This window comes from Borostomias antarcticus, assembly GCF_949987555.1.
Source record: "Borostomias antarcticus genome assembly, chromosome: 24".
In the NCBI taxonomy this organism is placed as follows: Eukaryota; Metazoa; Chordata; class Actinopteri; order Stomiiformes; family Stomiidae; genus Borostomias; species Borostomias antarcticus.
Window position 1 is genome coordinate 8,646,130 of NC_140257.1, and position 11,542 is coordinate 8,657,671.

Sequence of the window (11,542 nt, forward strand, 5' to 3'; positions counted from 1 at the left end):
AGAACAAATATAGATACTTGTGCAAACAAATTGTTAACAAATACAAAAAATACATTTGCCATCAGGCTGTACCTGCAAGAACTGTAAAGATATTACACATCCCATCATGGAGAGAGACATACATACAGATATATACCTGTATATTGATAACCTGTATATTTCCCCCAGGAAAATATAGTAGTAGTAGTAGTAGTACTACTACTACTACTATTTGTAATTATAAACTACTACTACTACTACTACTACTACTACTAGTAGTATATAAAGTACTACTACTGCTACTACTACTACTACTACTACTACTACTAGTAGTAGTATATAAAGTACTACTACTACTACTACTACTACTAGTAGTAGTATATAAAGTACTACTACTACTACAACTACTACTACTACTACTACTACTACTACTACTACTACTACCACTACTACTACCACTACTACTACTACTAGTAGTATATAAAGTACTGCTACTATAGTACTAGTATATAAAGTACTACTACTGCTACTATAGTACTAGTATATAAAGTACTACTACTGCTACTATAGAACTAGAATATAAAGTACTACTACTGCTACTATAGTACTAGTATATAAAGTACTACTACTGCTACTATAGTACTAGTATATAAAGTACTACTACTGCTACTATAGTAGAAGAACCCTCACACGTTCTCCCTCTTCACTCCCAGGTTCTGAATCTCTTCCTGGCTCTGCTGCTCAGCTCCTTCTGCTCAGACAACCTGGCAGCTCCCGACGAGGACGGAGAGATGAACAACATCCAGATCGCCATAGCTCGCATCTACGGTGGCATCATCTGGTTGAAGAACAGCGTCATCCACCTCATCAACGGCAATCGTAAGCAGCGAGTGTTTGGGGCCTCCATAAAGCGCCAGTCTGTGACCAATCACGTGGAGAGCAATGGCATTGTGGGACGCTATGGGGACAAGTACATCATACCGGAGGGGGACAGCTACATGACCAATCCCAACCTGACCATTAGCGTCCCCATCGCCCCCGGCGAATCAGACGTGGAGTTTCCGGAAGAGGAGGAGTCTGAGTCCTCAGAGGATGAGGAGAACAAGCCGGTAAGACTCTTCATCCCTGATATCAATAATGGAGTCAGGTCATTGAGGAGAGATTTATTGGAGATCACAAATTCCGAAAAAATAAGTAAAAAAAATAATTAAAAGATTATTTTATTTTTCCCCATAAATGTATTTTGGAGTTTTATTCTGTTCTCACAATAATTTTGTGCTTAGTTGGGATGTATTTCCCTGTATTTAATGGGTCACTGCAGTGAAATGGGGGAAATGTCATTGAAAATTCTATCAAATTCGAATCAGCGATAATCGGTTTGAAATCGATTCATTTTCTCTCAATGAAAAACAGTCTATTCAGCTTGAAGCTTAACAAACTGCCAAAAGCGAGCCAACATGAGGTAGCAGTGAAACTTTGATGAACACGCATAAGCACCTGTGATTGAAGTTGCCCACGTTAAGTGGATTGATAATGCCTGGTCACGTAATGTCCTCTTGAGCCCTTGATGAGGGAAACAGCAAAAAAATTGACAGAGAGCCTGGGAGTGGACAGTTTCAAGTTTCCAGAAGCTGTTTTGAGCTATTTAAAAAGAGAGAGAACACTACTGTATTTCTGCCCGGGGAGGAGGTTGACGTGTCACGCAATGTAAAATTCAGTTATAATTCTAGCTGCTGTGCAGCACTCGGTCTGGGCTGGACGTTTTGAGGAGGAAGAGGAAGAAGGAGGAGACAAATGACAAATACATGAGGGTCTCTGCCCGGACTAATTATTTAAAACTCCTTTAAAATCTTTAAAATCCTGTCTGAAATCCAAACAGAACAATGCCTGAGTAGGCATTAGCATGTTTTTCCTGCATCACCCGGGGCTTGCACCATAGACACCGAGGGAAGGTCATGTTGTTGTTGAGCCAAGTGAGACGCTGGCAGTTTGGCCTTACTTGATATTCTAATAAAACTCAAGTTCTACAAAATAATGTTTTCAAACAAACTTAAATCACACAAGGCATGTGGCAGCCTTCATGTATGTAAGTATGTATCTATGTATCATCCATCTGCTTCATGCATGACAAACCGTCTAGAGTGTGAAACATTTGGTTTGTCTTCCTAATTGCAGAATAACTGCGGTTGTGCTCAATTAGTGGCCAATCAATCTGGCCAGATGTACTGTAGTCCTCAGCGGGGGTTGGGTGGGGTTGCCAACAGCAACATCTCTGATTGGTGGAGGGGGACGGGATGAGGACAGAATTCAAAATACTATTTGACAGTATTTGAGATACTGTAAAATTCTGAAAAATGTCACTACATCTATCATGTCGGTGAAATGTCTTTTTTTCATGAATATTGGAGGTTTTGCAGTGAATGAGGAGCATGGCTGGCTTCAGATAGCTTTTACAAAAAAAAGGATAAATGTCACAGCTTATTTACATCGTAGGAATCCTGGATAAACATTTTTAGTAGGTCTACATACAGTACTGCGATGGGAATGAGTTGTAGGACACTGGACTCAGCATGAATTCACTGATTGAATTGATTTGATTGAACACAGGTGGGACTGGTGTAAACAGACTGGTCAGATGAAGAGATGCAAACAAGATGAAATCACAGTATGATGAAACAGTAACTGATACAAATTAAGAACAGGTTAGCCTGATCTAGTTTGAACTGTAGCTGCACTAAGCATTTTCTACAACTACTAACACATTTTAAAAATACAATAAAGAAAGAAGGAGAACTGAAAGAAGAACTGTGCATAAAGGATAAATAGCTGAGCTAAATGAAACTATGGGGAAGTGTGCATGAGGTAAAAGGAGGAAGAGGAGACGAATGACAAATACTACTCAGTTGTGTGCAGTTACTGTAATATAACTCTAAAACCTAAACCAGTTTTTAAACTGCTGGTTCTTCACCCTGACCCAGCAGATAACCCTGGCAGGGCTAGGCGGAGCCCGACAGACCAGTAGCCTGGCTTTCTTCCTCCTTCCTTGTCATGCCTCACTGAATCTACAACTAAATTACTTTAGGGGAAAAGGGAAATAATAATTTTTAAAAAATGATGCATTGCACACGTGAAAGTCTTAAAAGTCGACAACAGTAGCGACAAAACAACATGGCAGTTTGAATTCATCAACGATTCCATGGTTAACATGATGGGCCATGAGGAGCCTGGAAAAAGATGATTATTGACCACACCCACCAACACAGAATAATGCTTTAATGTATACAGTATGTATTTATGTAATGTGTTTAGATACTGATCTTGTCACGTTGAACTAGGCTAATCTTTTTTCAGGTTATGTGCATGTTGTGTCTGTACTCAGGTACTCTGTCATAGGTAAACTGACCATCACTGATCCTGATATTGTCTGTGATGTTGATACTTCTGATCAAACTACTACTTGATACATTCTCTATGCTTATCTTCACGCTACGTTAAGAATGACGAGTGATACTAATCCAAGAATGGTATGAGGCACATAATCCAAGAATGATGAGTGATCATAATCCAATCCTTGTCATATCCACAACATTTAATACTGGATTATGTGCTTCATACCATTTTATTGGATTGAAGCAGCACCCCTGTCCCAATAATCCTAGTAAATCGTGTTAAATATGCTGCCATTGCCACACATGGATGTCTTGTCAGTTCCATGACATAGCTAGAGCACTTACTGTGGGATAGAATTAGACTACTACTACATGGAGAGTTAAGCTCTATGTGAAGTAAGCTTCAACCATTACAGTTAATTATTGTATCTGGCATAACAGCTTGATGTGGTGGATTCCTTCTTAGGAATAGCTGTGATGATCTGACTTCCTTATTCTGGCCTCTCAGGAAAAGGTCAGCCTATCAGAGGGCAGCACGGTGGACCTGAGGAGGCCGGGGAAGGAGGAGGAGGAGTTCTCTGAGCTGGCTGAAGAGCTGCTGGAACCGGTGGACTGCCTCCCTCAACGTGAGTGGACACGGCTGCAACATACTGCACTCTCTACCCACGCTTCTAAACATGCTAGCAGTATGCTCTCAGAAAAAAATGGAAAAGCCATTGGTAGTCTGGTAACATTTTAGAATAACTATCCCTTATAAATAGTTAGTAAGTAAATATATATAAATATTTAGCAAGTAAATATATTTGTTAAGACCATGTCAATAGTTTATAGACCTTATTAGGACATTTCTCTAAAGTTGCAACTATGCCTCATTTGCTAATGTTTACAAGGGTTATAGAACCTCCATCTTCAACCGAGTCTGAATGTCATTAATATCTGTGTCTTGTACAAATGACCAGTAACCGTGCTTGAATCCTTGATTGTGGTGCTTTGTGTGCGTCCCTGTGTACAGTGTGTGTGAGCCACTGTAAGTGCTGTGAGGTCGACACCACACACGGCCCGGGCCAGGCCTGGTGGAGGCTGAGGAAGACCTGCTACCAGATTGTAGAACACAGCTGGTTTGAGACCTTCATCATCTTCATGATCCTGCTAAGTAGCGGGGCGCTGGTAAGGCTGCCATACCCTGACCTATGACCTTTCACCCCTCAGCTGGGGATCAGGTCAGTTCATGGTCAGAGTGTCAGGATTTACATAAGCTGCAGCTCAACTGCAAAATGCACTACACACTGCTCATAGAGACAAAAAAACAGCCTGTCTCAATATCCTGATTGAATTATATGTTTATCAACCACATACTTTTTTCTGATCATCATAAAAATGTGAAACATACTAATCTTTAGGTATGTTCAGCACCAGTTGAATTAATATAAGTCACAGAAGATAATGTGCTGTTGCTTTCTTTTCGTGCTGTAGGCGTTTGAGGATATTTACATTGAGAAGAGGAAAGTGGTGAAGGTGTTGTTGGAGTACGCAGACAGGATTTTCTCCTACATCTTTGTGCTGGAGATGTTCCTCAAGTGGATAGCATACGGTTTTAAGAAGTACTTTACAAACTACTGGTGCTGGCTGGATTTCCTTATTGTGGATGTAAGTATTTTTACTTGATTATCATTGATTATTAAAACTATTTCTGCTCTCTATTTGTTCTCTTCTTTTGTATCTCTATTGTATCATGGACTTGTATGGATCATATGCATACAAATTGGGTGTATACTGTATATACATTAGTAGGCTACAGTACATGCCCTCTACCTCAAATACTGGTTTTTAAATGCTGATTTTACTCTTTGTTATTGTTTATTATTGTATTTATTTGATTTTGAGTAGTGAAAGCTGTGTTTGACTGAGTGGATATTAAGTCAAGGTTGGCATGGGCAAAGAGTGATGTGTTGAATAGCAAATGGCCCTGTTTTAAAATAAATATAAGAGACATGGTTCCTTTATTTCTGCTTGGCGGCGTGATTGATCAATACTTTATGTGTAAGGAGGTTTGTAGATTCAGATTACAAATTCATAATCAGTAGGATATTCGAGTTGTGACTTCATTATTTGTGAACTTAATGAACATACAGTTAATCTATAATTGAGCGGTTACACTGACCCCACCACAAACTCCTCTTACCATTCTTTATCACAGAGCAATTTTGTTGGCTTTTTGCTCTATCTCCAAAGGTAATTTCAGGGTGAATTGGAATTCGCCAATCTCTGTATGTGGAGATGATGGAGTTTGTGTATTTAACAGCCACAAAGCTCATGGGTTTCTCTCTTTTCCCCAATAGGTGTCCCTGGTAAGCCTGGCAGCTAACTCACTGGGATACTCAGAGTTCACCACCATTAAATCCCTGAGGACGCTGCGAGCCTTGAGGCCTCTAAGAGCCCTGTCCAGATTTGAGGGCATGCGGGTAAACAGTCTCCTTCTTTTGAGGGAAAGAAGACTTGTTTCAATAATGATTTTTTTCCCCAACCATTCTTGTTTGCCAGTGATTCTTGAGGGTGATTCTCGTTACTGTAGGTGCCTGGGTGATTCTCGTTAGGTGCCTGGGTGATTCTCGTTAGGTGCCTGGGTGATTCTCGTTAGGTGCCTGGGTGATTCTCGTTAGGTGCCTGGGTGATTCTCGTTAGGTGCCTGGGTGATTCTCGTTAGGTGCCTGGGTGATTCTCGTTAGGTGCCTGGGTGATTCTCGTTAAGTGCCTGGGTGATTCTCGTTAGGTGCCTGGGTGATTCTCGTTAGGTGCCTGGGTGATTCTCGTTAGGTGCCTGGGTGATTCTCGTTAAGTGCCTGGGTGATTCTCGTTAGGTGCCTGGGTGATTCTCGTTAGGTGCCTGGGTGATTCTCGTTAGGTGCCTGGGTGATTCTCGTTAAGTGCCTGGGTGATTCTCGTTAGGTGCCTGGGTGATTCTCGTTAGGTGCCTGGGTGATTCTCGTTAGGTGCCTGGGTGATTCTCGTTAGGTGCCTGGGTGATTCTCGTTAAGTGCCTGGGTGATTCTCGTTAGGTGCCTGGGTGATTTTCATGGATTGGTGGATTGATTGACATGACAGTGATCTGACTGTCACAGTATATATACAGGGGAGGCACATGCACTTGTCATACAAGGCAATTGCCTAGAGCGCTGAGGCACAAGGGGCGTGCGGACAAACCCGACACTCAGAATTGTCCGGCAAAAGTCAACAAATCTCCGCTAGCCCCCCCCCCCCCCCCCCACACTCAACAAATCTCCCGACAATCGGAGAGCACCCGCCCCCCCCCCCCCCCCCCCCCCACACACACTGTCGTTATTTTGCCTAGGGTGTGTGCTAAAAGCATGTGCTAGATGACTCAAATGTAAATGCTGTGTTTCCTTCATGCCAGGTGGTGGTGAATGCTCTCATCGGGGCCATCCCCTCCATCATGAACGTGCTGCTGGTGTGTCTGATCTTCTGGCTCATCTTCAGCATCATGGGGGTCAACCTGTTCGCCGGCAAGTTTGGGAAGTGTGTCAACCGCACGGGGTTCATTTACAACGCCTCTATCATCAACAACAAGTCGGACTGCCAAGCCATGAACCACACGCAATTCTACTGGACCAAGGTGAAGGTCAACTTTGATAATGTAGGACTCGGCTACCTCTCACTGTTGCAAGTGGTAAGTATACTTTGTGCTCTTCTCTTCTTTTAAAGTTTGAAATATCCACGCTCCATGTGTCAGCTTCCATCTGCCACTTAGCTGCTATTCTGAGCCAAAGCCCTGCCATTGCACAGTCATTGTTCTCTCGAAGGGTACCACTCAAATTATCTGGTAACCAAGCAACAAGGTGTTTTTCACTGTTCACTTAGTCCCCACTGTGACCTCACTCAACGCACACACTTCATTTGCATCTAGAAATAGTCTGTCCCCACACATTCATAAAAGCCTGTCATTTTAGGCACCACTGGCAGAAGGCCAACTTGCGTGATTACTGATTACTGCCTGGACACTCCTAAGATTTAAAAGGTTCTTTGTTACCTTTCTTTAGATGTGAGTAAAATAAGACAGAGCTGAAACCTGAAGTTTTAGATGGTAAACCACCAATCCATCATCTGAATTCAAATCAAAGGTTCAATTTGTAACATGACTATCATCACACGAGAAGAGCCACTGGTGGAATATCGGCCTTAAATGAAATCTGAGGTCTGAATCCTCTGTATAAGCTCAATAAGCAGGAAGTCGTCTTTTGTAATCATTTTTCGGTTGAGGCAACCTTAGAGTGTGAGTTTTTTTTAATGCAATAACCATTTGGTTGAAGCAAATAATAGTTCAATGATTCAAGCAAATAATAGTACAGAAAATAAATTATAATACTGAACTAATTTGTATGTATTTCTCAGGCAACATTTAAGGGGTGGATGGAAATTATGCACGCAGCTGTTGATTCACGAGGTGTAAGTATTCTTCTATGCAAGATATAAGACTCTAAAAACATAATTGGCCCTAGTACAGTATATCGAATAACAATGAGGACTAGACTAAGCTTTCTTGTTGGTGCTGTTTAAACATGTTCATCTGATTGGTATCCAATAACATACCGTATATCTTTGTCCACAGGTGGAGGAACAACCCATCAGAGAGATCAACATCTACATGTATTTATACTTTGTCATTTTCATCATCTTTGGTTCCTTCTTCACCTTGAATCTCTTCATTGGTGTCATTATTGACAACTTCAACCAGCAGAAAAGAAAGATAAGTATATTATGCAACAGCACAACTCACCCCCAGCTAAATCCATACTGTATACTGTACATTTAAATGCTGCTAAAGTAATAGTGAATTATGTGTTATACTTAGGAGGACAGGATATTTTCATGACGGAAGAACAGAAAAAATACTACAATGCAATGAAGAAGCTAGGATCTAAAAAGCCCCAAAAGCCTATTCCAAGACCAGTGGTAAGAATTATGTCCCATACTTTTCCATTGGATGTATTGTGAATATGATACAAGATCATGCAGTAAACTTGTTTTACGAACATGTTTTGTGGATACCCTCATTGTATTACAATACAACGTCTACATGGGGACTATTCACTAGTGCATGAGCATTCAAAGATTTTCAATATTTCTCCATCGCAGAATGTTCTTCAGGGCTTCTTTTTTGACCTGGTGGCCAAGCAAGCCTTTGACATCGTGATCATGATACTCATCTTCGTCAACATGGTGACCATGATGGTGGAGACGAACGATCAGTCGGAGCGCATGGAGTCCATCCTCAACAAGATCAACCTGGTCTTCATCATCATCTTCACCACTGAATGCCTCATCAAGATTTTCGCCCTCCGCTGCTACTTCTTCACCATCGGCTGGAACATCTTCGACTTTGCTGTGGTCATCCTCTCCGTCGTGGGTGGGTGTAACATTTCCTAGGAAGGGTTTTGCTGGGATATACCTGTGTTTTAATGCCCACACTGTGCATGTGGCGGTGGACCATCAATTCATCATCTGAATTCAAATCAAAGGTTCAATTTGTAACATGACTATCATCGCATGTGAAGAGCCAATGGTGGCATATTGGCCTTAATTGAACTTAATTGAAGTCATCTTTTGTGATCCTTTTCGGTTGCGGCAACCTTGGAGATGAACCTACAGAATGCTCAAACTGGGCAATAAGTGTAAAGAATGTCTTTAAAAAAGAAATTTGATGTCACAATAATAATTTCAAACCGGAATTTGCAATGATTCAAGCAGTAATGATATGAGCTAAAGCACTACTTCTAGATGGGTTTACTCTTGTTTCTGACTTTTGTATGTTTCTTCTCTCAGGTATCGTTCTTGCTGACATCATCGAGAAATACTTTGTATCTCCGACTCTGTTTCGAGTCATCAGACTGGCCAGGATCGGACGTGTGCTTCGACTTATACGAGCAGCCAAAGGAATACGGACTTTACTATTTGCCTTAATGATGTCCATGCCAGCTTTGTTTAACATTGGACTCCTGCTTTTCTTAGTTATGTTTATATATGCTATATTCGGTATGGCAAACTTTGCCTATGTGAAAAAACAGGACGGGATTGATGACATGTTCAACTTTGAAACCTTTGGGAATAGTATGATTTGCCTCTTCCAGATCAGCACCTCGGCAGGATGGGATAATCTGCTCAGTCCTATCATGGCCAACTCCCCAGAGGAATGTGAAGCAGACTTTGTTAACACAGGCACCAACGCTAAGGGAAACTGTGGCAACCCCTCAGTCGGGATTGCTTTCTTTGTCAGTTACATAATCATCTCCTTCCTCATCGTGGTAAACATGTATATAGCAATCATCCTGGAGAACTTCAGCGTAGCCACGGAGGAAAGCACCGAACCCCTTAGCGAAGACGACTTTGAGATGTTTTACGAGGTGTGGGAGAAGTTTGACGCAGAGGCCTCTCAGTTCATAGAGTTTTCCAAGCTTTCGAATTTTGCCGACACTCTGTCAGAACCGCTGCGGATCGCTCAGCCCAACAAGATCAAGCTGATCTCCATGGACCTGCCCATGGTCAGCGGGGACAAGATCCACTGCCTGGACATCTTGTTTGCCTTCACCAAGCGCGTCTTGGGGGAATCGGGGGAGATGGACGCTCTCAAACACGAGATGGAGGAGAAGTTCATGGTGGCCAACCCATCCAAGATATCCTATGAGCCTATTACCTCCACGTTGCGCCGCAAACAGGAAGAGGTATCGGCCACCGTTCTCCAGCGGTGCTACAGGAAGCGTCTGGCACAGAGGAAGATGAAACGGCCCTCCTTCCTGTACAGAGAAACCAACCAGGACTGTGTTGTACATGTGGAGCCTGCTCCGGAGAAGGAGGGCCTTACAGCCTCCACGGTGAACGAACACCATGGGACAGGGGAGGTAGATGTTGCGGAATTAACGGAGGGGGCGCTGTCGTCCTCGCCGCCATCTTATGACAGTGTGACCAGGGTGGCGTTTGACCTCCCTCAGATAGAAAGACCTGACTCCAGAGACTCCAGGCTCAAGGAGCCCGGCCCATCATGCCAGGGTTACCAGGAGACATTTCTTTAAGACATTTTCTTTTATTTCTAGGAAAGTTGTGTGGATGGCTGGGTGGGTGGGGGTGATGTTGGGGGGGAAGGGTTACAGAAGGAAATGCATTTCAAACATCATTTAAAAAAAATGTTATATCAAGGACATATTGTATCTCCCAGGGATGTCAAGGTAAATGTGGCTGGATTATCTTTTCTATCATTACTGACCTTTATTTCCATCGAACAATCATGTGTTATTAAAGTCGCACAGTTTGTTTGTTGACGTATTTCCACGCAAACAAGCTATGAGGGTGGGACATATGTTTAGAGGAATTTGATTGCAACATTGACAAGTGGACGGGTTTTAAGAACTTTAGACAGATTCGACAGAAGGATAGATTTGATTGATGGGTGGATGTCGTGAGATTATTTGCCTAAAATCTAAGGTACCTGTTGTAATTGCACATGACCTACCGTTTTCCAGGAAGTAACAAATAATATACTTTGATATAAGATTACAACAAAAGTAGAATTTTGTCATTTTTTGGGCATACATCGTTGAATAGGTGAACACTATGACCAATTATGTGAACCAAAATGGGACAATGCTTTTTTCATTTCTGTGTGATTTTAATGAGGTTTAGAAAACCAGTCACCACCACATTTTCTTTCTTTCTTTCTTTCTTTCTTTCTTTCTTTCTTTCTTTCTTTCTTTCTTTCTTTCTTTCTTTCTTTCTTTCTTTCTTTCTTTCTTTCTTTCTTTCTTTCTTTCTTTCTTTCTGTCTTTCTTTCTTTCTTTCTTTCTTTCTATTTGAACCTACATCTCTCTTGAAGTGGACAGGCAATGTATTTAATTTACAGATATACAGCAAGAATCATAAGTGGAAATCAGCCAAAGCGTAATAATGTATGTGAGGTTTCAGGTGCTCTTTAAAGAGTGATACTGTAATCCCAGATACCATAATCAAATTTTTGGTTTATAGATCATAGCTAGAATCTTGGCATCTTGGTAAATGAGTTTTATATTTACACATTTCATGAGAAGACCACTTCAGGAAAGATATTTTTTCCCAATTTCAATCTTTTTTGTTTGTTACACTGGTGACGCTGAGACAGAAATAAATTCTAA

General features: G+C 41.6%; 1 protein-coding gene across 1 annotated transcript in view; it reads left to right on the plus strand.

Moving 5' to 3' along the window:
• The window catches only part of LOC311325490 (sodium channel protein type 5 subunit alpha-like), a gene marked incomplete at both ends in the record, with an annotated part of 30,399 nt that extends 19,949 nt beyond the window's left edge, over nucleotides 1-10,450 (plus strand). Inside the window, 11 exons of the mRNA XM_084458204.1 lie at nucleotides 693-1,088; nucleotides 3,877-3,994; nucleotides 4,381-4,535; nucleotides 4,842-5,015; nucleotides 5,708-5,830; nucleotides 6,781-7,053; nucleotides 7,776-7,829; nucleotides 7,993-8,134; nucleotides 8,236-8,336; nucleotides 8,520-8,790; nucleotides 9,207-10,450. Of these exons, the coding sequence (XP_084314330.1) occupies nucleotides 693-1,088; nucleotides 3,877-3,994; nucleotides 4,381-4,535; nucleotides 4,842-5,015; nucleotides 5,708-5,830; nucleotides 6,781-7,053; nucleotides 7,776-7,829; nucleotides 7,993-8,134; nucleotides 8,236-8,336; nucleotides 8,520-8,790; nucleotides 9,207-10,450 (3,051 nt within the window). The remainder of the gene's footprint in view (nucleotides 1-692; nucleotides 1,089-3,876; nucleotides 3,995-4,380; nucleotides 4,536-4,841; nucleotides 5,016-5,707; nucleotides 5,831-6,780; nucleotides 7,054-7,775; nucleotides 7,830-7,992; nucleotides 8,135-8,235; nucleotides 8,337-8,519; nucleotides 8,791-9,206) is intronic.
• Between the last annotated feature and the right edge of the window lie 1,092 nt (nucleotides 10,451-11,542).